General features: G+C 43.0%; 1 protein-coding gene across 1 annotated transcript in view; it reads right to left on the bottom strand.

Annotated features, from left to right (window-relative positions):
- Window positions 1-23279, bottom strand: part of fam221a (family with sequence similarity 221 member A) — a 35142-nt gene extending 11863 nt beyond the window's left edge. Inside the window, exons 1-2 of the mRNA XM_072447077.1 lie at window positions 23076-23279; window positions 22667-22840 (exon numbers count right to left, since the gene is read on the bottom strand). Of these exons, the coding sequence (XP_072303178.1) occupies window positions 22667-22840; window positions 23076-23140 (239 nt within the window). The 5' untranslated portion in view covers window positions 23141-23279. The remainder of the gene's footprint in view (window positions 1-22666; window positions 22841-23075) is intronic.
- Between the last annotated feature and the right edge of the window lie 2125 nt (window positions 23280-25404).

Genomic DNA, 25404 nt, shown 5'->3' with positions numbered 1-25404 from the left:
GAGCGGCCTCCTGCTGGTGCTAGAGTCAGGACTAAACATGGACCGGCCTCCTGCTAGTGCCAGAGTCAGGACTAAACGTGGAGCGGCCTCCTGCTGGTGCCAGAGTCAGGACTAAACATGGACCGGCCTCCTGCTGGTGCTAGAGTCAGGACTAAACATGGACCGGCCTCCTGCTGGTGCCAGAGTCAGGACTAAACATGGACCGGCCTCCTGCTGGTGCCAGAGTCAGGACTAAACATGGAGCGGCCTCCTGCTGGTGCCAGAGTCAGGACTAAACATGGAGCGGCCTCCTGCTGGTGCCAGAGTCAGGACTAAACATGGACCGGCCTCCTGCTGGTGCCAGAGTCAGGACTAAACATGGACCGGCCTCCTGCTGGTGCCAGAGTCAGGACTAAACATGGACCGGCCTCCTGCTGGTGCCAGAGTCAGGACTAAACATGGAGCGGCCTCCTGCTGGTGCCAGAGTCAGGACTAAACATGGGGAATCTGCGTTTCAGTTTTATGCAGCTAAAATCTGGAACATTCTTCCTGAAGATGTGAGACAGGTTCTACTCTGACAATGTTCAAATCTAAGATAAAAACAGTTTTGTTTAGCTGTCTTTGACAGAAAGGATTTTTTCTTTGCACTCTTCTCTTTTGTTTGTGATTTTATTAGTTTAGAAAATCAGTTGGATTGATAATTTTTAATTTAGTTAATTTTATTATATTTCTGTTTCTGTAATTTCTTTGTGATTTGAATGCATTTTTCCTGCTGTGAAGCAGGAAAAATGCAGTGTACTTTCAGTGTACTTTCAGTGTAGTTTCAGTGTACTTTCAGTGTACTTTCAGTGTACTGTCAGTGTACTTTCTGTGTACTTTCTGTGTGCTTTCAGTGTACTTTCAGTGTACTTTCAGTGTAGTTTCAGTGTAGTTTCAGTGTAGTTTCAGTGTACTGTCAGTGTACTTTCTGTGTACTTTCTGTGTGCTTTCAGTGTACTTTCAGTGTACTTTCAGTGTAGTTTCAGTGTACTGTCAGTGTACTGTCAGTGTACTGTCAGTGTACTTTCTGTGTACTTTCAGTGTACTTTCAGTGTACTTTCAGTGTACTTTCAGTGTACTTTCAGTGTAGTTTCAGTGTACTTTCAGTATACTTTCAGTATACTGTCAGTGTACTTTCAGTGTAGTTTCAGTGTACTTTCAGTGTACTTTCAGTGTACTGTCAGTGTACTCTCAGTGTACTTTCTGTGTACTTTCGGAGTACTTTCAGTGTACTGTCAGTGTACTGTCAGTGTACTTTCAGTGTACTTTCAGTGTACTTTCAGTGTACTGTCAGTGTACTGTCAGTGTACTGTCAGTGTACTTTCAGTGTACTTTCAGTGTACTTTCTGTGTACTTTCTGTGTACTTTCAGTGTACTTTCAGTGTACTTTCTGTGTAGTTTCAGTGTAGTTTCAGTGTACTGTCAGTGTACTTTCTGTGTACTTTCAGTGTACTTTCAGTGTACTTTCAGTGTACTGTCAGTGTACTTTCTGTGTACTTTCAGTGTACTTTCAGTGTAGTTTCAGTGTACTTTCAGTGTACTTTCAGTGTACTTTCAGTGTACTGTCAGTGTACTTTCTGTGTACTTTCAGTGTAATTTCAGTGTAGTTTCAGTGTACTGTCAGTGTACTTTCAGTGTACTTTCTGTGTACTTTCAGTGTACTGTCAGTGTACTGTCAGTGTACTTTCTGTGTACTTTCAGTGTACTTTCAGTGTACTTTCAGTGTACTGTCAGTGTACTTTCTGTGTACTTTCAGTGTACTTTCAGTGTACTTTCAGTGTAGTTTCAGTGTACTTTCAGTATACTTTCAGTATACTGTCAGTGTACTTTCAGTGTAGTTTCAGTGTAGTTTCAGTGTACTTTCAGTGTACTTTCAGTGTACTGTCAGTGTACTTTCTGTGTACTTTCGGAGTACTTTCAGTGTACTGTCAGTGTACTGTCAGTGTACTTTCAGTGTACTTTCAGTGTACTTTCAGTGTACTGTCAGTGTACTGTCAGTGTACTTTCTGTGTACTTTCAGTGTACTTTCAGTGTACTTTCAGTGTACTTTCAGTGTACTTTCAGTGTACTTTCAGTGTACTTTCAGTGTACTTTCAGTGTACTGTCAGTGTACTATCAGTGTACTTTCAGTGTACTTTCAGTGTACTGTCAGTGTACTTTCAGTGTACTTTCTGTGTACTTTCAGTGTACTTTCTGTGTACTTTCAGTGTACTTTCAGTGTACTTTCTGTGTACTTTCAGTGTACTGTCAGTGTACTTTCTGTGTACTTTCAGTGTACTTTCAGTGTACTTTCAGTGTACTTTCAGTGTACTTTCTGTGTACTTTCAGTGTACTGTCAGTGTACTTTCTGTGTACTTTCAGTGTACTTTCAGTGTACTTTCAGTGTACTGTCAGTGTACTTTCTGTGTACTTTCAGTGTACTTTCAGTGTACTTTCAGTGTACTGTCAGTGTACTTTCTGTGTACTTTCAGTGTACTTTCAGTGTACTTTCAGTGTACTTTCAGTGTAGTTTCAGTGTACTTTTTTTTTATTTTTATTTTTTTATGTGGTTTGGTCAAAAACAAATCAAAAGGTGCTCAACATTCAAGCACAAAACTAAATTCGAGATACATTAATGTTTTTTGACCAGGTGTAGGCAGAAGCCAAGGCTTATTGTGCCGACCCTTCTCTCAAACGCTCAACATTGGTGGACATTTTATAGTTCATAAGCCACAGTTCATCAACAAAAACAACACTACATAATACTGGACAGTCTGCTCACAAGTATCCTCCACAAGCATTCAAGGTTTTATAACAAAGCTGCATTTTCATTCTGCCAAATATTTTTCTATGATTGTTTCCTTAAAGATCCTTTTAAACAGAAATAAAGAAATGGCATTTTTTAATTCATCGCAACAATTGTTCCATAATTTAACTCCTTTACTTGACAAACAATGTTCCCTCAGCGTTGTTCTCACATAAGGTCTGTCAAATATACACGTTCCCCTTAAATTATATTTACTTTCCCTCTGGGCAAACTTTATCCTCAATGATGTAGGGACTTGATTACATTTAACAAGATACATAAATTTAGCAGTATACAGGTCTACCAAATCATACAATTTTAAAAGCTTAGATTGAATGAACAAAGGGTGACTCGGCGAGTTATAAGATGCATGATTGATCAGTCTAATGGCCTTTTTTTGTAGAATGAAAATTGGTTTGGTTCTAGTTTTGTATGTGTTTCCCCAGATCTCAATACCATATGTTAAATATGGAGTAATGAGAGAACAGTAAAGTAAATATAAGGCATTTTTGTTCAAAATATACTGCAATTTGTATAAAATTGCAATAGTTTTTGACACTTTTTTCAGTACATTTTGTATATGTGTTTTCCATGAAATTTTGCAATCTATGATCACTCCAAGAAACTTAATATAATTGACTCTTTCAATTTCATAACTATTTATTTTGATTTTGATATCATTATCTACATGTTTGTTACTGAATACCATAAATTTTGTTTTATTTAAGTTCAATGATAATTTATTTAATGCAAACCAGTTGTTTAGTTTATGCAGTTCTCTCTCCATCACTTTCACCAACTCACTAAGATTATGACCTGAGCAGTAAACTGTGGTATCGTCTGCAAACAAGATAAAATTAAGAACATCAGATACTTTTTGGATATCGTTAATATATAATAAAAATAATTTTGGGCCCAAAACAGAGCCTTGTGGCACCCCACAACTAATTCGCTGACAACTAGACTCTGCTCCCTTCAGATGAACATATTGGAATCGATCCGATAAGTAATTATTTAACCACGAATTTGCTTTTCCCCTAAAGCCATATTTTTCCAATTTTTGTAATAAGATTGTGTGGTCAATTGTATCAAATGCTTTCTGTAAATCCAAAAATAAACCTATTGTATGGAGTTTTTGATCTAATGATTGGGAAATATTTTCAACCAGATTAACTACTGCCATCGTTGTGGACCTGTGTGCTCTATCAACATAGTTATCTAATCTTTTAACAAACAATTTCTCTAATATTTTTGAAAATTGTGAAAGTAAAGAAATGGGTCGATAATTACAAGTCAAATGTTTGTCACCGCCTTTGTACAAGGGAATAACCTTTGCTATTTTCATTTGATTAGGAACAATTCCTGTTTTAAAAGATTGATTACAGATGTGAGTAAATGGATTGACAATATGTTCCATGATATTTTTGACTAAAAACATATCGAACCCATTATTATCTGTTGATTTTTTGTTTTTACAGCTCTTCACAATTTTCAATATTTCATTTTCATTTGTTGGGTTTAGAAAAAATGAATTTACACCTTCATACGTGACCCCAATCTCCATGTCATTGTTTTGAGGGGGCACAATTTTTGTTGCCAATTTATGGCCAATGTTTACAAAGTAATCATTAAACTCATGAACAATTCCCTTAATATGACTTATTTTGTCATTGTCTTTGTTCAAATAATTAGGATAATTATTATTATTATTATTATGTCTCTTGTGTATTAAATCATTCATTATTTTCCATGTTCCCTGGATATTTTGTCTATGTTGCATTAATAATTTTGTATAATATTCTTTCTTACAATTTCTGATTATATTAACTAATTTATTCTTGTATGCTTTATATTTAATTTCAGAAACCTGCGTTCTGGATTTTAGGAATTTCCTATATAGTTGATTTTTCTTTCTGCAAGCCTTAATTATTCCTTTAGTAAACCAGGGTTTCAGCATCTGTTTTTTACAAATTATTGTCTTAAGTGGACAACAATTATTATAAATATCAAGTAATTTTGCTAAAAAGAGTTCATATGCTTCATTAGGATTTTCATACCTATAAATTTCATCCCAATTTTGTTTACTTAATTCCATTTTCAAAGTCTCAATTGCTTCAGGTGTTCTATGTCTCACTGTTCTTATGTCTCTCGTCTGATTACAAGGTGTTTTAAATACATTTTGAAGAATTGCAAAAACAGGAAGATGATCACTAATATCAGTCATTAAAAGACCTCCATCAATTTTACCAATTTCATTTGTAAATATGTTATCAATTAATGTTGCTGATTCTGTTGTTATTCTAGTTGGTTTTACTATTACTGGAAATAATGTACTGTTATAAAAAGTATTGATAAAGTCTGTGGTTTTCTTGTGTCCACCTGGGTTAAGCAGGTCAACATTAAAATCACCACAGACAATGTAAGACTTATTTCCAATTGAGTGAAACATATTAGATATAAAGTCATTAAAATGATCCAGAGAAGAACCAGGTGTTCTATATATGCAACAGACAGTTATTTTTTTTTGTTTCTCCATGTGAATCTCAACCGTGACACACGCTAACATATTATCAACTGTAGTAGACATGCTTTCTATACCGTTACAATGCAGGTTAGAATCTACATAGAGAGCAACTCCACCTCCTCTCTTGTCTTTTCTATTCACTACAAACAGTTCATATCCTCCAGTTCAACAGCTGAGACTTTATCCTCATCTAACCATGTTTCAGAAATAGCAACTACACTGGATTTTGGGAATAATCTTAAATAATCTTTAATAAATGGAAAATTGCTCCAAAGACTTCTACTATTAAAATGTATCACAGAGAAAACATGTTCCATGTTCACTGTACTCTTAAACTGTTCTTCTGTGTAATATTGACAATTTGTCTGACTACAGTAAGTATCAGGATCTATTTCCTTTTCAACATCATATTTACCATGTTTAACATTTAAATAATTGAAGTTATTGTAGAAATCAGTTGGATCATCTATATCATTAATGGTCTCATCACTTAAGTGTGTATTTTGTTCTACCATGGATCCAAGTTCTGGCATGTTGTAAGAAAAATATATATATATATAAATAATAATAGTATCAATAACAAAAATAATGGCAAAATGTATGGAAAACTCCACTGGTCCAAACACAAGTTGTTATATAATCCAAACGAAAGGTTCATCTTCATAGAGTTCATAGTCCATTAAATAAGAAAGTCTCATCCCTATAATCCAAAACAAACGATCATCTTCGTGAAGTTCATAAGTCATTTCAGTCAAAGAAAAGTCGTATTTAAATAGTATTTGCCTCATTTGTACTGTTCCAAGTCTTTGACGTCCCTTACCGTGATCACTCGTGCTTGTTCAGGCGCTCCATTTAGACGAATAAAAACACGACCATTCCTGGTCCATGTCGCTTGTATTTTCTTTTGTTTCCACAGAATTCGCGCATGTCTTGCAATATCTGTGTTCTTGCTGGTGAGGTGTTCGTTGATGTACACCATGCTCCGCTTTAGCTTGCGTGCCTGGCGCAGCAGATCCACTTTGTGCTTTCTGTTCACAAAGCGAACCACTATCACAGGTTTGGCATCGCTACGCTTCCGGGGAAGCAGGTAGAGGAAGCAGGTGGAGGAAGCAGGTGGAGGGAGCAGGTGGAGGAAGCAGGTGGAGGAAGCAGGTGGAGGGAGCAGGTGGAGGAAGCAGGTGGAGGAAGCAGGTGGAGGGAGCAGGTGGAGGAAGCAGGTGGAGGGAGCAGGTGGAGGGAGCAGGTGGAGGGAGCAGGTGGAGGAAGCAGGTGGAGGGAGCAGGTGGAGGAAGCAGGTGGAGGAAGCAGGTGGAGGGAGCAGGTGGAGGAAGCAGGTGGAGGGAGCAGGTGGAGGGAGCAGGTGGAGGGAGCAGGTGGAGGAAGCAGGTGGAGGGAGCAGGTGGAGGAAGCAGGTGGAGGGAGCAGGTGGAGGAAGCAGGTGGAGGGAGCAGGTGGAGGGAGCAGGTGGAGGGAGCAGGTGGAGGAAGCAGGTGGAGGAAGCAGGTGGAGGGAGCAGGTGGAGGAAGCAGGTGGAGGAAGCAGGTGGAGGGAGCAGGTGGAGGAAGCAGGTGGAGGAAGCAGGTGGAGGAAGCAGGTGGAGGAAGCAGGTGGAGGGAGCAGGTGGAGGAAGCAGGTGGAGGAAGCAGGTGGAGGGAGCAGGTGGAGGAAGCAGGTGGAGGGAGCAGGTGGAGGGAGCAGGTGGAGGGAGCAGGTGGAGGAAGCAGGTGGAGGGAGCAGGTGGAGGGAGCAGGTGGAGGGAGCAGGTGGAGGAAGCAGGTGGAGGGAGCAGGTGGAGGAAGCAGGTGGAGGAAGCAGGTGGAGGGAGCAGGTGGATGAAGCAGGTGGAGGGAGCAGGTGGAGGGAGCAGGTGGAGGGAGCAGGTGGAGGAAGCAGGTGGAGGGAGCAGGTGGAGGGAGCAGGTGGAGGGAGCAGGTGGAGGAAGCAGGTGGAGGAAGCAGGTGGAGGGAGCAGGTGGAGGGAGCAGGTGGAGGGAGCAGGTGGAGGAAGCAGGTGGAGGGAGCAGGTGGAGGGAGCAGGTGGAGGGAGCAGGTGGAGGAAGCAGGTGGAGGGAGCAGGTGGAGGAAGCAGGTGGAGGAAGCAGGTGGAGGGAGCAGGTGGAGGAAGCAGGTGGAGGGAGCAGGTGGAGGGAGCAGGTGGAGGGAGCAGGTGGAGGAAGCAGGTGGAGGGAGCAGGTGGAGGAAGCAGGTGGAGGGAGCAGGTGGAGGAAGCAGGTGGAGGGAGCAGGTGGAGGGAGCAGGTGGAGGGAGCAGGTGGAGGAAGCAGGTGGAGGAAGCAGGTGGAGGGAGCAGGTGGAGGAAGCAGGTGGAGGAAGCAGGTGGAGGGAGCAGGTGGAGGAAGCAGGTGGAGGAAGCAGGTGGAGGAAGCAGGTGGAGGAAGCAGGTGGAGGGAGCAGGTGGAGGAAGCAGGTGGAGGAAGCAGGTGGAGGGAGCAGGTGGAGGAAGCAGGTGGAGGGAGCAGGTGGAGGGAGCAGGTGGAGGGAGCAGGTGGAGGAAGCAGGTGGAGGGAGCAGGTGGAGGGAGCAGGTGGAGGGAGCAGGTGGAGGAAGCAGGTGGAGGGAGCAGGTGGAGGAAGCAGGTGGAGGAAGCAGGTGGAGGGAGCAGGTGGAGGAAGCAGGTGGAGGGAGCAGGTGGAGGGAGCAGGTGGAGGGAGCAGGTGGAGGAAGCAGGTGGAGGGAGCAGGTGGAGGAAGCAGGTGGAGGGAGCAGGTGGAGGAAGCAGGTGGAGGGAGCAGGTGGAGGGAGCAGGTGGAGGGAGCAGGTGGAGGAAGCAGGTGGAGGAAGCAGGTGGAGGGAGCAGGTGGAGGAAGCAGGTGGAGGAAGCAGGTGGAGGGAGCAGGTGGAGGAAGCAGGTGGAGGAAGCAGGTGGAGGAAGCAGGTGGAGGAAGCAGGTGGAGGGAGCAGGTGGAGGAAGCAGGTGGAGGAAGCAGGTGGAGGGAGCAGGTGGAGGAAGCAGGTGGAGGAAGCAGGTGGAGGGAGCAGGTGGAGGGAGCAGGTGGAGGGAGCAGGTGGAGGAAGCAGGTGGAGGGAGCAGGTGGAGGGAGCAGGTGGAGGGAGCAGGTGGAGGGAGCAGGTGGAGGGAGCAGGTGGAGGAAGCAGGTGGAGGAAGCAGGTGGAGGGAGCAGGTGGAGGGAGCAGGTGGAGGGAGCAGGTGGAGGGAGCAGGTGGAGGAAGCAGGTGGAGGGAGCAGGTGGAGGGAGCAGGTGGAGGGAGCAGGTGGAGGGAGCAGGTGGAGGAAGCAGGTGGAGGAAGCAGGTGGAGGGAGCAGGTGGAGGGAGCAGGTGGAGGAAGCAGGTGGAGGGAGCAGGTGGAGGGAGCAGGTGGAGGGAGCAGGTGGAGGAAGCAGGTGGAGGGAGCAGGTGGAGGAAGCAGGTGGAGGAAGCAGGTGGAGGGAGCAGGTGGAGGAAGCAGGTGGAGGAAGCAGGTGGAGGGAGCAGGTGGAGGGAGCAGGTGGAGGAAGCAGGTGGAGGGAGCAGGTGGAGGAAGCAGGTGGAGGGAGCAGGTGGAGGAAGCAGGTGGAGGGAGCAGGTGGAGGGAGCAGGTGGAGGGAGCAGGTGGAGGAAGCAGGTGGAGGAAGCAGGTGGAGGGAGCAGGTGGAGGAAGCAGGTGGAGGAAGCAGGTGGAGGGAGCAGGTGGAGGAAGCAGGTGGAGGAAGCAGGTGGAGGAAGCAGGTGGAGGAAGCAGGTGGAGGGAGCAGGTGGAGGAAGCAGGTGGAGGGAGCAGGTGGAGGGAGCAGGTGGAGGAAGCAGGTGGAGGAAGCAGGTGGAGGGAGCAGGTGGAGGGAGCAGGTGGAGGAAGCAGGTGGAGGGAGCAGGTGGAGGAAGCAGGTGGAGGGAGCAGGTGGAGGAAGCAGGTGGAGGGAGCAGGTGGAGGGAGCAGGTGGAGGAAGCAGGTGGAGGGAGCAGGTGGAGGGAGCAGGTGGAGGAAGCAGGTGGAGGGAGCAGGTGGAGGGAGCAGGTGGAGGGAGCAGGTGGAGGGAGCAGGTGGAGGGAGCAGGTGGAGGGAGCAGGTGGAGGAAGCAGGTGGAGGGAGCAGGTGGAGGGAGCAGGTGGAGGAAGCAGGTGGAGGAAGCAGGTGGAGGGAGCAGGTGGAGGAAGCAGGTGGAGGGAGCAGGTGGAGGAAGCAGGTGGAGGGAGCAGGTGGAGGAAGCAGGTGGAGGGAGCAGGTGGAGGAAGCAGGTGGAGGGAGCAGGTGGAGGAAGCAGGTGGAGGGAGCAGGTGGAGGAAGCAGGTGGAGGGAGCAGGTGGAGGAAGCAGGTGGAGGGAGCAGGTGGAGGAAGCAGGTGGAGGAAGCAGGTGGAGGGAGCAGGTGGAGGAAGCAGGTGGAGGGAGCAGGTGGAGGGAGCAGGTGGAGGGAGCAGGTGGAGGAAGCAGGTGGAGGAAGCAGGTGGAGGGAGCAGGTGGAGGGAGCAGGTGGAGGAAGCAGGTGGAGGAAGCAGGTGGAGGGAGCAGGTGGAGGAAGCAGGTGGAGGGAGCAGGTGGAGGAAGCAGGTGGAGGGAGCAGGTGGAGGGAGCAGGTGGAGGGAGCAGGTGGAGGAAGCAGGTGGAGGGAGCAGGTGGAGGGAGCAGGTGGAGGGAGCAGGTGGAGGAAGCAGGTGGAGGGAGCAGGTGGAGGAAGCAGGTGGAGGGAGCAGGTGGAGGAAGCAGGTGGAGGGAGCAGGTGGAGGGAGCAGGTGGAGGGAGCAGGTGGAGGAAGCAGGTGGAGGGAGCAGGTGGAGGAAGCAGGTGGAGGGAGCAGGTGGAGGAAGCAGGTGGAGGGAGCAGGTGGAGGAAGCAGGTGGAGGAAGCAGGTGGAGGGAGCAGGTGGAGGAAGCAGGTGGAGGGAGCAGGTGGAGGAAGCAGGTGGAGGGAGCAGGTGGAGGAAGCAGGTGGAGGAAGCAGGTGGAGGGAGCAGGTGGAGGAAGCAGGTGGAGGGAGCAGGTGGAGGAAGCAGGTGGAGGGAGCAGGTGGAGGAAGCAGGTGGAGGAAGCAGGTGGAGGGAGCAGGTGGAGGAAGCAGGTGGAGGGAGCAGGTGGAGGAAGCAGGTGGAGGGAGCAGGTGGAGGGAGCAGGTGGAGGGAGCAGGTGGAGGAAGCAGGTGGAGGGAGCAGGTGGAGGAAGCAGGTGGAGGAAGCAGGTGGAGGAAGCAGGTGGAGGGAGCAGGTGGAGGAAGCAGGTGGAGGGAGCAGGTGGAGGGAGCAGGTGGAGGAAGCAGGTGGAGGAAGCAGGTGGAGGGAGCAGGTGGAGGAAGCAGGTGGAGGGAGCAGGTGGAGGGAGCAGGTGGAGGGAGCAGGTGGAGGGAGCAGGTGGAGGAAGCAGGTGGAGGAAGCAGGTGGAGGGAGCAGGTGGAGGAAGCAGGTGGCAGGCCGAAATCTCCTTCGGATCCACTTTGATGTCTTTAGTTGAGAGAAATGTAACTATTTGTTGCTCCAGTGTTAGCGACTCCTCCACCGGTGCGTCCGGTCCCACCATGGCACCGGCGCCAGCAGCTGCTCGTGCGTAATTGCGATGTTTTGTTTCTAGCCCATTAATAATTACGTCCTCCATTCGTGTGTATTGTTCAAGGTCATCGATACGTCTTTCCAATCCATTAATGACCCGATCTTTTTCCTCTAGACGTTCCCGTAGCTCTTTAACTTCATCCACCAGTGCCACTAGCTTCACTTGCTGCTGCGTCACGGTGGCGATATCTTTAGACAAGCCGTTTAGCGATGCCTTGATTTCGTCCAAGTCTTGGACAACTTCCATCAGAGGATCTGATTTCTTTGGTGGCGTTATGGTTTTAAGTTTGTTGAGTTGAGAAATATGACACAAAAGGAACCAAATGTACTAACGTTAGTTTATATCTATCCAAGTTCAGTGAGGTAATACTGTAGTACCGGTATGTAGACTCACTGGTGTGAGTGTGACTTTCAGTATACTTTCAGTATACTTTCAGTATACTTTCAGTGTACTTTCAGTATACTTTCAGTGTACTGTCAGTGTACTTTCTGTGTACTTTCAGTGTACTTTCAGTGTACTTTCAGTGTACTTTCAGTGTACTGTCAGTGTACTTTCTGTGTACTTTCAGTGTACTGTCAGTGTACTTTCTGTGTACTTTCAGTGTACTATCAGTGTACTTTCAGTGTACTTTCAGTGTACTGTCAGTGTACTATCAGTGTACTTTCAGTGTACTTTCTGTGTACTTTCAGTGTACTGTCAGTGTACTTTCTGTGTACTTTCAGTGTACTATCAGTGTACTTTCAGTGTACTTTCAGTGTACTGTCAGTGTACTATCAGTGTACTTTCAGTGTACTTTCTGTGTACTTTCAGTGTACTGTCAGTGTACTTTCAGTGTACTTTCAGTGTACTTTCTGTGTACTTTCAGTGTACTTTCAGTGTACTGTCAGTGTACTATCAGTGTACTTTCAGTGTACTTTCAGTGTACTGTCAGTGTACTTTCAGTGTACTTTCAGTGTACTTTCAGTGTACTGTCAGTGTACTTTCAGTGTACTGTCAGTGTACTTTCAGTGTACTTTCAGTGTACTTTCTGTGTACTTTCAGTGTACTGTCAGTGTACTTTCAGTGTACTTTCTGTGTACTTTCAGTGTACTGTCAGTGTACTTTCAGTGTACTGTCAGTGTACTTTCAGTGTACTTTCAGTGTACTTTCTGTGTACTTTCAGTGTACTGTCAGTGTACTTTCTGTGTACTTTCAGTGTACTTTCAGTGTACTTTCAGTGTACTGTCAGTGTACTTTCTGTGTACTTTCAGTGTACTGTCAGTGTACTTTCTGTGTACTTTCAGTGTACTATCAGTGTACTTTCAGTGTACTTTCAGTGTACTGTCAGTGTACTATCAGTGTACTTTCAGTGTACTTTCAGTGTACTGTCAGTGTACTATCAGTGTACTTTCAGTGTACTTTCAGTGTACTTTCAGTGTACTTTCAGTGTACTTTCTGTGTACTTTCAGTGTACTTTCAGTGTACTGTCAGTGTACTATCAGTGTACTTTCAGTGTACTTTCAGTGTACTGTCAGTGTACTTTCAGTGTACTTTCAGTGTACTGTCAGTGTACTTTCAGTGTACTTTCAGTGTACTTTCTGTGTACTTTCAGTGTACTGTCAGTGTACTTTCAGTGTACTTTCTGTGTACTTTCAGTGTACTTTCAGTGTACTGTCAGTGTACTTTCAGTGTACTTTCAGTGTACTTTCAGTGTAGTTTCAGTGTACTGTCAGTGTACTTTCAGTGTACTTTCAGTGTACTTTCTGTGTACTTTCAGTGTACTGTCAGTGTACTTTCTGTGTACTTTCAGTGTACTTTCAGTGTACTTTCAGTGTACTGTCAGTGTACTTTCTGTGTACTTTCAGTGTACTTTCAGTGTACTTTCAGTGTAGTTTCAGTGTACTTTCAGTATACTTTCAGTATACTGTCAGTGTACTTTCAGTGTAGTTTCAGTGTACTTTCAGTGTACTTTCAGTGTACTGTCAGTGTACTGTCAGTGTACTTTCTGTGTACTTTCGGAGTACTTTCAGTGTACTGTCAGTGTACTGTCAGTGTACTTTCAGTGTACTTTCAGTGTACTGTCAGTGTACTTTCAGTGTACTTTCAGTGTACTGTCAGTGTACTTTCAGTGTACTTTCAGTGTACTTTCTGTGTACTTTCAGTGTACTGTCAGTGTACTTTCAGTGTACTTTCAGTGTACTGTCAGTGTACTTTCTGTGTACTTTCAGTGTAGTTTCAGTGTACTGTCAGTGTAGTTTCTGTGTACTTTCTGTGTACTTTCAGTGTACTTTCAGTGTACTGTCAGTGTACTTTCTGTGTACTTTCAGTGTACTTTCAGTGTAGTTTCAGTGTACTTTCAGTGTACTTTCAGTGTACTTTCAGTGTACTGTCAGTGTACTTTCTGTGTACTTTCAGTGTACTTTCAGTGTAGTTTCAGTGTACTGTCAGTGTACTTTCAGTGTACTTTCAGTGTACTGTCAGTGTACTGTCAGTGTACTTTCTGTGTACTTTCAGTGTACTTTCAGTGTACTTTCAGTGTACTTTCAGTGTACTGTCAGTGTACTTTCTGTGTACTTTCAGTGTACTTTCAGTGTACTTTCAGTGTAGTTTCAGTGTACTTTCAGTATACTTTCAGTATACTGTCAGTGTACTTTCAGTGTAGTTTCAGTGTAGTTTCAGTGTACTTTCAGTGTACTTTCAGTGTACTATCAGTGTACTTTCAGTGTACTTTCAGTGTACTTTCAGTGTACTATCAGTGTACTGTCAGTGTACTTTCTGTGTACTTTCGGAGTACTTTCAGTGTACTGTCAGTGTACTGTCAGTGTACTTTCAGTGTACTTTCAGTGTACTTTCAGTGTACTTTCAGTGTACTTTCAGTGTACTGTCAGTGTACTTTCAGTGTACTTTCAGTGTACTTTCAGTGTACTGTCAGTGTACTGTCAGTGTACTTTCAGTGTACTTTCAGTGTACTTTCAGTGTACTTTCTGTGTACTTTCAGTGTACTGTCAGTGTACTTTCAGTGTACTTTCAGTGTACTTTCTGTGTACTTTCAGTGTACTTTCAGTGTACTGTCAGTGTACTATCAGTGTACTTTCAGTGTACTTTCAGTGTACTGTCAGTGTACTTTCAGTGTACTTTCAGTGTACTTTCAGTGTACTGTCAGTGTACTTTCAGTGTACTGTCAGTGTACTTTCAGTGTACTTTCAGTGTACTTTCAGTGTACTTTCTGTGTACTTTCAGTGTACTGTCAGTGTACTTTCAGTGTACTTTCTGTGTACTTTCAGTGTACTTTCAGTGTACTGTCAGTGTACTTTCAGTGTACTTTCAGTGTACTTTCTGTGTACTTTCAGTGTACTGTCAGTGTACTTTCTGTGTACTTTCAGTGTACTTTCAGTGTACTTTCAGTGTACTGTCAGTGTACTTTCTGTGTACTTTCAGTGTACTTTCAGTGTACTTTCAGTGTAGTTTCAGTGTACTTTCAGTATACTTTCAGTATACTGTCAGTGTACTTTCAGTGTAGTTTCAGTGTACTTTCAGTGTACTTTCAGTGTACTGTCAGTGTACTGTCAGTGTACTTTCTGTGTACTTTCGGAGTACTTTCAGTGTACTGTCAGTGTACTGTCAGTGTACTTTCAGTGTACTTTCAGTGTACTTTCAGTGTACTGTCAGTGTACTTTCAGTGTACTTTCAGTGTACTGTCAGTGTACTTTCAGTGTACTTTCAGTGTACTTTCTGTGTACTTTCAGTGTACTGTCAGTGTACTTTCAGTGTACTTTCAGTGTACTGTCAGTGTACTTTCTGTGTACTTTCAGTGTAGTTTCAGTGTACTGTCAGTGTAGTTTCTGTGTACTTTCTGTGTACTTTCAGTGTACTTTCAGTGTACTGTCAGTGTACTTTCTGTGTACTTTCAGTGTACTTTCAGTGTACTTTCAGTGTACTTTCAGTGTACTTTCAGTGTACTTTCAGTGTACTGTCAGTGTACTTTCTGTGTACTTTCTGTGTACTTTCAGTGTAGTTTCAGTGTACTGTCAGTGTACTTTCAGTGTACTTTCAGTGTACTTTCTGTGTACTTTCAGTGTACTGTCAGTGTACTGTCAGTGTACTTTCTGTGTACTTTCAGTGTACTTTCAGTGTACTTTCAGTGTACTTTCAGTGTACTGTCAGTGTACTTTCTGTGTACTTTCAGTGTACTTTCAGTGTACTTTCAGTGTACTTTCAGTGTACTTTCAGTGTAGTTTCAGTGTACTTTCAGTATACTTTCAGTATACTGTCAGTGTACTTTCAGTGTAGTTTCAGTGTAGTTTCAGTGTACTTTCAGTGTACTTTCAGTGTACTGTCAGTGTACTATCAGTGTACTTTCAGTGTACTTTCAGTGTACTGTCAGTGTACTTTCAGTGTACTTTCAGTGTACTTTCAGTGTACTGTCAGTGTACTTTCAGTGTACTGTCAGTGTACTTTCAGTGTACTTTCAGTGTACTTTCTGTGTACTTTCAGTGTACTGTCAGTGTACTTTCAGTGTACTTTCAGTGTACTTTCTGTGTACTTTCAGTGTACTGTCAGTGTACTTTCAGTGTACTTTCAGTGTACTTTCAGTGTACTTTCAGTGTACTTTCAGTGTACTTTCTGTGTACTTTCAGTGTACTGTCAGTGTACTTTCTGTGTACTTTCAGTGTACTATCAGTGTACTTTCAGTGTACTTTCAGTGTACTGTCAGTGTACTATCAGTGTACTTTCAGTGTACTTTCAGTGTACTGTCAGTGTACTATCAGTGTACTTTCAGTGTACTTTCAGTGTACTTTCAGTGTACTTTCTGTGTACTTTCAGTGTACTTTCAGTGTACTGTCAGTGTACTATCAGTGTACTTTCAGTGTACTTTCAGTGTACTGTCAGTGTACTTTCAGTGTACTTTCAGTGTACTTTCAGTGTACTGTCAGTGTACTTTCAGTGTACTGTCAGTGTACTTTCAGTGTACTTTCAGTGTACTTTCTGTGTACTTTCAGTGTACTGTCAGTGTACTTTCAGTGTACTTTCTGTGTACTTTCAGTGTACTTTCAGTGTACTGTCAGTGTACTTTCAGTGTACTTTCAGTGTACTTTCAGTGTAGTTTCAGTGTACTGTCAGTGTACTTTCAGTGTACTTTCAGTGTACTTTCTGTGTACTTTCAGTGTACTGTCAGTGTACTTTCTGTGTACTTTCAGTGTACTTTCAGTGTACTTTCAGTGTACTGTCAGTGTACTTTCTGTGTACTTTCAGTGTACTTTCAGTGTACTTTCAGTGTAGTTTCAGTGTACTTTCAGTATACTTTCAGTATACTGTCAGTGTACTTTCAGTGTAGTTTCAGTGTACTTTCAGTGTACTTTCAGTGTACTGTCAGTGTACTGTCAGTGTACTTTCTGTGTACTTTCGGAGTACTTTCAGTGTACTGTCAGTGTACTGTCAGTGTACTTTCAGTGTACTTTCAGTGTACTGTCAGTGTACTTTCAGTGTACTTTCAGTGTACTGTCAGTGTACTTTCAGTGTACTTTCAGTGTACTTTCTGTGTACTTTCAGTGTACTGTCAGTGTACTTTCAGTGTACTTTCAGTGTACTGTCAGTGTACTTTCTGTGTACTTTCAGTGTAGTTTCAGTGTACTGTCAGTGTAGTTTCTGTGTACTTTCTGTGTACTTTCAGTGTACTTTCAGTGTACTGTCAGTGTACTTTCTGTGTACTTTCAGTGTACTTTCAGTGTAGTTTCAGTGTACTTTCAGTGTACTTTCAGTGTACTTTCAGTGTACAGTCAGTGTACTTTCTGTGTACTTTCAGTGTACTTTCAGTGTAGTTTCAGTGTACTGTCAGTGTACTTTTAGTGTACTTTCAGTGTACTGTCAGTGTACTGTCAGTGTACTTTCTGTGTACTTTCAGTGTACTTTCAGTGTACTTTCAGTGTACTTTCAGTGTACTGTCAGTGTACTTTCTGTGTACTTTCAGTGTACTTTCAGTGTACTTTCAGTGTAGTTTCAGTGTACTTTCAGTATACTTTCAGTATACTGTCAGTGTACTTTCAGTGTAGTTTCAGTGTAGTTTCAGTGTACTTTCAGTGTACTTTCAGTGTACTATCAGTGTACTTTCAGTGTACTTTCAGTGTACTTTCAGTGTACTATCAGTGTACTGTCAGTGTACTTTCTGTGTACTTTCGGAGTACTTTCAGTGTACTGTCAGTGTACTGTCAGTGTACTTTCAGTGTACTTTCAGTGTACTTTCAGTGTACTTTCAGTGTACTTTCAGTGTACTGTCAGTGTACTTTCAGTGTACTTTCAGTGTACTTTCAGTGTACTGTCAGTGTACTGTCAGTGTACTTTCAGTGTACTTTCAGTGTACTTTCAGTGTACTTTCTGTGTACTTTCAGTGTACTGTCAGTGTACTTTCAGTGTACTTTCAGTGTACTTTCTGTGTACTTTCAGTGTACTTTCAGTGTACTGTCAGTGTACTATCAGTGTACTTTCAGTGTACTTTCAGTGTACTGTCAGTGTACTTTCAGTGTACTTTCAGTGTACTTTCAGTGTACTGTCAGTGTACTTTCAGTGTACTGTCAGTGTACTTTCAGTGTACTTTCAGTGTACTTTCAGTGTACTTTCTGTGTACTTTCAGTGTACTGTCAGTGTACTTTCAGTGTACTTTCTGTGTACTTTCAGTGTACTTTCAGTGTACTGTCAGTGTACTTTCAGTGTACTTTCAGTGTACTTTCTGTGTACTTTCAGTGTACTGTCAGTGTACTTTCTGTGTACTTTCAGTGTACTTTCAGTGTACTTTCAGTGTACTGTCAGTGTACTTTCTGTGTACTTTCAGTGTACTTTCAGTGTACTTTCAGTGTAGTTTCAGTGTACTTTCAGTATACTTTCAGTATACTGTCAGTGTACTTTCAGTGTAGTTTCAGTGTACTTTCAGTGTACTTTCAGTGTACTGTCAGTGTACTGTCAGTGTACTTTCTGTGTACTTTCGGAGTACTTTCAGTGTACTGTCAGTGTACTGTCAGTGTACTTTCAGTGTACTTTCAGTGTACTTTCAGTGTACTGTCAGTGTACTTTCAGTGTACTTTCAGTGTACTGTCAGTGTACTTTCAGTGTACTTTCAGTGTACTTTCTGTGTACTTTCAGTGTACTGTCAGTGTACTTTCAGTGTACTTTCAGTGTACTGTCAGTGTACTTTCTGTGTACTTTCAGTGTAGTTTCAGTGTACTGTCAGTGTAGTTTCTGTGTACTTTCTGTGTACTTTCAGTGTACTTTCAGTGTACTGTCAGTGTACTTTCTGTGTACTTTCAGTGTACTTTCAGTGTACTTTCAGTGTACTTTCAGTGTACTTTCAGTGTACTGTCAGTGTACTTTCTGTGTACTTTCTGTGTACTTTCAGTGTAGTTTCAGTGTACTGTCAGTGTACTTTCAGTGTACTTTCAGTGTACTTTCTGTGTACTTTCAGTGTACTGTCAGTGTACTGTCAGTGTACTTTCTGTGTACTTTCAGTGTACTTTCAGTGTACTTTCAGTGTACTTTCAGTGTACTGTCAGTGTACTTTCTGTGTACTTTCAGTGTACTTTCAGTGTACTTTCAGTGTACTTTCAGTGTACTTTCAGTGTAGTTTCAGTGTACTTTCAGTATACTTTCAGTATACTGTCAGTGTACTTTCAGTGTAGTTTCAGTGTAGTTTCAGTGTACTTTCAGTGTACTTTCAGTGTACTGTCAGTGTACTATCAGTGTACTTTCAGTGTACTTTCAGTGTACTGTCAGTGTACTTTCAGTGTACTTTCAGTGTACTTTCAGTGTACTGTCAGTGTACTTTCAGTGTACTGTCAGTGTACTTTCAGTGTACTTTCAGTGTACTTTCTGTGTACTTTCAGTGTACTGTCAGTGTACTTTCAGTGTACTTTCAGTGTACTTTCTGTGTACTTTCAGTGTACTGTCAGTGTACTTTCTGTGTACTTTCAGTGTACTTTCAGTGTACTTTCAGTGTACTGTCAGTGTACTTTCTGTGTACTTTCAGTGTACTGTCAGTGTACTTTCTGTGTACTTTCAGTGTACTATCAGTGTACTTTCAGTGTACTTTCAGTGTACTGTCAGTGTACTATCAGTGTACTTTCAGTGTACTTTCAGTGTACTGTCAGTGTACTATCAGTGTACTTTCAGTGTACTTTCAGTGTACTTTCAGTGTACTTTCTGTGTACTTTCAGTGTACTTTCAGTGTACTGTCAGTGTACTATCAGTGTACTTTCAGTGTACTTTCAGTGTACTGTCAGTGTACTTTCAGTGTACTTTCAGTGTACTTTCAGTGTACTGTCAGTGTACTTTCAGTGTACTGTCAGTGTACTTTCAGTGTACTTTCAGTGTACTTTCTGTGTACTTTCAGTGTACTGTCAGTGTACTTTCAGTGTACTTTCTGTGTACTTTCAGTGTACTTTCAGTGTACTGTCAGTGTACTTTCAGTGTACTTTCAGTGTACTTTCAGTGTAGTTTCAGTGTACTGTCAGTGTACTTTCAGTGTACTTTCAGTGTACTTTCTGTGTACTTTCAGTGTACTGTCAGTGTACTTTCTGTGTACTTTCAGTGTACTTTCAGTGTACTTTCAGTGTACTGTCAGTGTACTTTCTGTGTACTTTCAGTGTACTTTCAGTGTACTTTCAGTGTAGTTTCAGTGTACTTTCAGTATACTTTCAGTATACTGTCAGTGTACTTTCAGTGTAGTTTCAGTGTACTTTCAGTGTACTTTCAGTGTACTGTCAGTGTACTGTCAGTGTACTTTCTGTGTACTTTCGGAGTACTTTCAGTGTACTGTCAGTGTACTGTCAGTGTACTTTCAGTGTACTTTCAGTGTACTGTCAGTGTACTTTCAGTGTACTTTCAGTGTACTGTCAGTGTACTTTCAGTGTACTTTCAGTGTACTTTCTGTGTACTTTCAGTGTACTGTCAGTGTACTTTCAGTGTACTTTCAGTGTACTGTCAGTGTACTTTCTGTGTACTTTCAGTGTAGTTTCAGTGTACTGTCAGTGTAGTTTCTGTGTACTTTCTGTGTACTTTCAGTGTACTTTCAGTGTACTGTCAGTGTACTTTCTGTGTACTTTCAGTGTACTTTCAGTGTAGTTTCAGTGTACTTTCAGTGTACTTTCAGTGTACTTTCAGTGTACTGTCAGTGTACTTTCTGTGTACTTTCAGTGTACTTTCAGTGTAGTTTCAGTGTACTGTCAGTGTACTTTCAGTGTACTTTCAGTGTACTGTCAGTGTACTGTCAGTGTACTTTCTGTGTACTTTCAGTGTACTTTCAGTGTACTTTCAGTGTACTTTCAGTGTACTGTCAGTGTACTTTCTGTGTACTTTCAGTGTACTTTCAGTGTACTTTCAGTGTAGTTTCAGTGTACTTTCAGTATACTTTCAGTATACTGTCAGTGTACTTTCAGTGTAGTTTCAGTGTAGTTTCAGTGTACTTTCAGTGTACTTTCAGTGTACTATCAGTGTACTTTCAGTGTACTTTCAGTGTACTTTCAGTGTACTATCAGTGTACTGTCAGTGTACTTTCTGTGTACTTTCGGAGTACTTTCAGTGTACTGTCAGTGTACTGTCAGTGTACTTTCAGTGTACTTTCAGTGTACTTTCAGTGTACTTTCAGTGTACTTTCAGTGTACTGTCAGTGTACTTTCAGTGTACTTTCAGTGTACTTTCAGTGTACTGTCAGTGTACTGTCAGTGTACTTTCAGTGTACTTTCAGTGTACTTTCTGTGTACTTTCTGTGTACTTTCAGTGTACTGTCAGTGTACTTTCAGTGTACTTTCAGTGTACTTTCTGTGTACTTTCAGTGTACTTTCAGTGTACTGTCAGTGTACTATCAGTGTACTTTCAGTGTACTTTCAGTGTACTGTCAGTGTACTTTCAGTGTACTTTCAGTGTACTTTCAGTGTACTGTCAGTGTACTTTCAGTGTACTGTCAGTGTACTTTCAGTGTACTTTCAGTGTACTTTCAGTGTACTTTCTGTGTACTTTCAGTGTACTGTCAGTGTACTTTCAGTGTACTTTCTGTGTACTTTCAGTGTACTTTCAGTGTACTTTCAGTGTAGTTTCAGTGTACTTTCAGTATACTTTCAGTATACTGTCAGTGTACTTTCAGTGTAGTTTCAGTGTACTTTCAGTGTACTTTCAGTGTACTGTCAGTGTACTGTCAGTGTACTTTCTGTGTACTTTCGGAGTACTTTCAGTGTACTGTCAGTGTACTGTCAGTGTACTTTCAGTGTACTTTCAGTGTACTTTCAGTGTACTGTCAGTGTACTTTCAGTGTACTTTCAGTGTACTGTCAGTGTACTTTCAGTGTACTTTCAGTGTACTTTCTGTGTACTTTCAGTGTACTGTCAGTGTACTTTCAGTGTACTTTCAGTGTACTGTCAGTGTACTTTCTGTGTACTTTCAGTGTAGTTTCAGTGTACTGTCAGTGTAGTTTCTGTGTACTTTCTGTGTACTTTCAGTGTACTTTCAGTGTACTGTCAGTGTACTTTCTGTGTACTTTCAGTGTACTTTCAGTGTACTTTCAGTGTACTTTCAGTGTACTTTCAGTGTACTTTCAGTGTACTGTCAGTGTACTTTCTGTGTACTTTCAGTGTACTTTCAGTGTAGTTTCAGTGTACTGTCAGTGTACTTTCAGTGTACTTTCAGTGTACTTTCTGTGTACTTTCAGTGTACTGTCAGTGTACTGTCAGTGTACTTTCTGTGTACTTTCAGTGTACTTTCAGTGTACTTTCAGTGTACTTTCAGTGTACTGTCAGTGTACTTTCTGTGTACTTTCAGTGTACTTTCAGTGTACTTTCAGTGTACTTTCAGTGTACTTTCAGTGTAGTTTCAGTGTACTTTCAGTATACTTTCAGTATACTGTCAGTGTACTTTCAGTGTAGTTTCAGTGTAGTTTCAGTGTACTTTCAGTGTACTTTCAGTGTACTATCAGTGTACTTTCAGTGTACTTTCAGTGTACTTTCAGTGTACTATCAGTGTACTGTCAGTGTACTTTCTGTGTACTTTCGGAGTACTTTCAGTGTACTGTCAGTGTACTGTCAGTGTACTTTCAGTGTACTTTCAGTGTACTTTCAGTGTACTTTCAGTGTACTATCAGTGTACTTTCAGTGTACTTTCAGTGTACTGTCAGTGTACTTTCAGTGTACTATCAGTGTACTTTCAGTGTACTTTCAGTGTACTGTCAGTGTACTTTCTGTGTACTTTCAGTGTACTTTCAGTGTACTGTCAGTGTACTTTCAGTGTACTTTCAGTGTACTTTCTTATTATCTGTGAACTGGTACAAACAATCTTAAAGCTGACGTCATGCCGTTATGTCAGACCCAAGCGACAGCTTTATAAAACACAGTTAAACTGTGGAAGGAGGAGTTCAGCTGCAGAACAACATGCTACAGTTTTGCCTGTTTTTCTCTGTTTGCACCAAATAAAGACCTTGAGAACGACGCTCGCGTCTCGCAGTCTGTCATAGACTAAACTTCAACAGTCTTGGCTCTGCTCTGGAGTCCCCTGTAAACCATTACAGTTTTCCGTTCTCGTTTAACAATTCAGTTATATCTAGCGTGATTCCTGCATGTTTGAGTAATCAAGTGAGTTTATTCTCCTGCATTCAAGACGCCATCACGACCCCCCCAATACATGCCATTATTATCTTTTTAATACAAAATAATGATCCAGCAGTGTCATAGACAGATTTAATGATGATTTATTTATTCCTTTATTATATCTATTTGTTTATTCAGAAATGAATTATTCTTTCTTTTGCCTGAAGTGAGTTGACATGTTTTGTGCTTTAGTTTAAGTCTGGGAACCTCTAAGACCTTATGTCCACCTACACTGTACTAAACATACCTGTGCGTGCAGAAGCAGGGGGTCTCAGGGCCGATCAGTTTGCAGTCGAGGCCCCTGGGGACCCCAAAGCTCACATACAGGCGGTTCTGCATGCGCCTGGGGACCACGCTCTTCTTGTACTCTTCATACTGCTGTGGAGTGAACAGTGTCCCCCCATCATCCTCTCCCACAATCCTGCAGAGAAGTTACCACATTTAGCAAGTCTGTCTGCTCAGTGTCGCCCCCTGTAGTCTAAGGGCGCGTTCATACTTGTTTAAGCCCAGTTTAATTCTATAAACTTGTCCCGTTTTAGTTCTTGGCCTTGTCCATATTTAGCTCCAGATTTTGTCCTGATTATACTCCCATTTTCTTTTGCAAGTTTGAACGCACCCAAAGGTCAAGGTCATAAATCCACACAAAAGTACTCCACCTCGTGTACTCGCAGTACTCGTCTACTGCCTGCAAAGCGGACTGGTCCACATGGATCCGCTCCATGGGCTTAAACACAAAGACACACAAAAGAAAGTTACACAACGGTCCCAGGAGCGTCCAATGTTTAACCGCTGTTACTATGACAACAAACTCCAGGTGTCACGTGTTGAAAGAGGAGAAGCTGCTAAGAAAACGCAACAGAAATCCATTACTTTTAGTATAATCCCTTGTACTTTTTGGCTCATTTGAATGATAAAATGATTTTGCTGTTGAAAATACATAAATATAGTCTTCACTGGTCAAAACTGTATAACAAGATTCATATATTATCCAACACCACACATTTGCATCAAATCTAACTAAACTTGATTATGCAGATAATGCAAAAGTAGCCCGTGCAAACCAGGACTATGTTTCCCATGATGCCTAGTGACGGTCACACACACTGGACGACTGGACGTTCATCCAATACAACCAGCACGTCCTGATAACTAGACTGCGACACTGTGGTCTGGCATCAGACCTCTTCTTGACTAGAAACATCATAATGGCCAATGTGAAACCTGTGGAAAAGAAGACACTGTCCCCCATGTTTTACTGGAGTGGAACAGGTTTGCAGTCCAGAGGACACTTTTGTCCCACCTCTTTGCACCAGCAGGAGGTGTTCAGAGCTCTAATGGATCTGAACCACAAACTGGACTGGACTCATAACACAGACTGTACAGGAAGAGCCAGAGTCGGCTCTACCTCCTGAGGAGAGCCCACTCTGTCTTTTGGGGCGACAGGACCACTCCTCACAGGGCCACTCCTGACAGGGCCACTCCTGACAGGGCCACTCCTGACAGGGCCGCTCCTGAAGACCTTCTCCTCCTCTGTGGTGCATCAGCTCCTGTAGGTGTGGTCATCACAGAGGGAGAAGAAGAAGCTGGACAAAGCTCCGTCCTGGACTGGACTCGGTGCAGGAGGTGGGGGACAGGAGGGTCCTGGCTAAACTCACATCTACGCTGGACCATGAGTGTCGCCCCCTGCAGGACACTCTGTCCCCTGCAGGACACTCTGTCCACTCTGGACACCCTCGCTGTGTGAAGGAGACGTTTCACAGTCTGTCCTTCTGATGCTGTCAGACTTTATAACAAACACTGACATATCCATGTGCAATACTGTCATACCCCTGTGCAATACTGTCATATCCATGTGCAATACTGCCATAATCATGTGCAATACTGTCATACCCATGTGCAATACTGTCATACCCCTGTGCAATGCTGACATACCCATGTGCAATACTGTCATACCCCTGTGCAATACTGTCATACCCCTGTGCAATACTGTCATGTGCAATACTGTCATATTCATGTGCAATTACTGTCATATTCATGTGCAATACTGTCATATTCATGTGCAATACTGTCATAATCATGTGCAATACTGTCATACCCATGTGCAATACTGTCATACCCCTGTGCAATGCTGACATACCCATGTGCAATACTGTCATACCCCTGTGCAATACTGTCATACCCCTGTGCAATACTGTCATGTGCAATACTGTCATATTCATGTGCAATTACTGTCATATTCATGTGCAATACTGTCATATTCATGTGCAATACTGTCATATCCACAAGCAATTAAGGCCATAATCATGTGCATACAACTGATGTATATAAGAGTTTTATTTTGTGTACTTACTTACCATTAGTATTATCTAGTCTTATGCTAGCTATTTTTACTTTATTATTTTATTTTATTACTATTTTATTTTTATCTTTTTATTTCATTTTATTTATCTATTTCCCCCCCTCCATTCCCTATTAAGATATGAGAGGAGTTTTTTAATAAAAGTTTTTTGTTTTGTTCATAAGAGTTCTTCTATTAAGAGTGTTTTTTTTAACTTCCTATAATCTGTCCTTTTATCTGTTTCTACTGCAGTGGAACAACCACATTTCCCCTTGTGTCACATTAAAGGATGATCTTCCCTTCTCTTCTCTTAAAGTGTCATGACGGACTCTCACCAGTGAGAGGCAGCAGTGCGCTGTGTGGCGCGCAGCCTGCCGGAAATACACACGAAGAAGAAGAAGACTGGACCAATGGCTCTATTATTGTGTCTGCACTATCTGCGCTCTTAAACACGTGTTTTTACCAACTTTGATCAAATATTTAACCGTAAATTAGTGTATATTAGTAGTGTAAGTTTGATCAAACAAGAAAAGTACAGTCATGTTTCAAATCGAGGAATACTAGATGCATACTGGATATGGTACTGCGCATGTGCAGATGTCACTTCCCCGCAGATGATGCAGCCGCACGAGCCGCACGAGCCTCAC

Source organism: Eucyclogobius newberryi, unplaced genomic scaffold (genome assembly GCF_026437365.1).
Source record: "Eucyclogobius newberryi isolate DKJ021-1_F unplaced genomic scaffold, fEucNew1.0.hap1 SCAF_16, whole genome shotgun sequence".
NCBI classification, from domain to species: domain Eukaryota; kingdom Metazoa; phylum Chordata; class Actinopteri; order Gobiiformes; family Gobiidae; genus Eucyclogobius; species Eucyclogobius newberryi.
The sequence above is the reverse complement of the archived record's forward strand: the minus strand, read 5'-3'. Positions and strand labels throughout refer to the sequence as shown.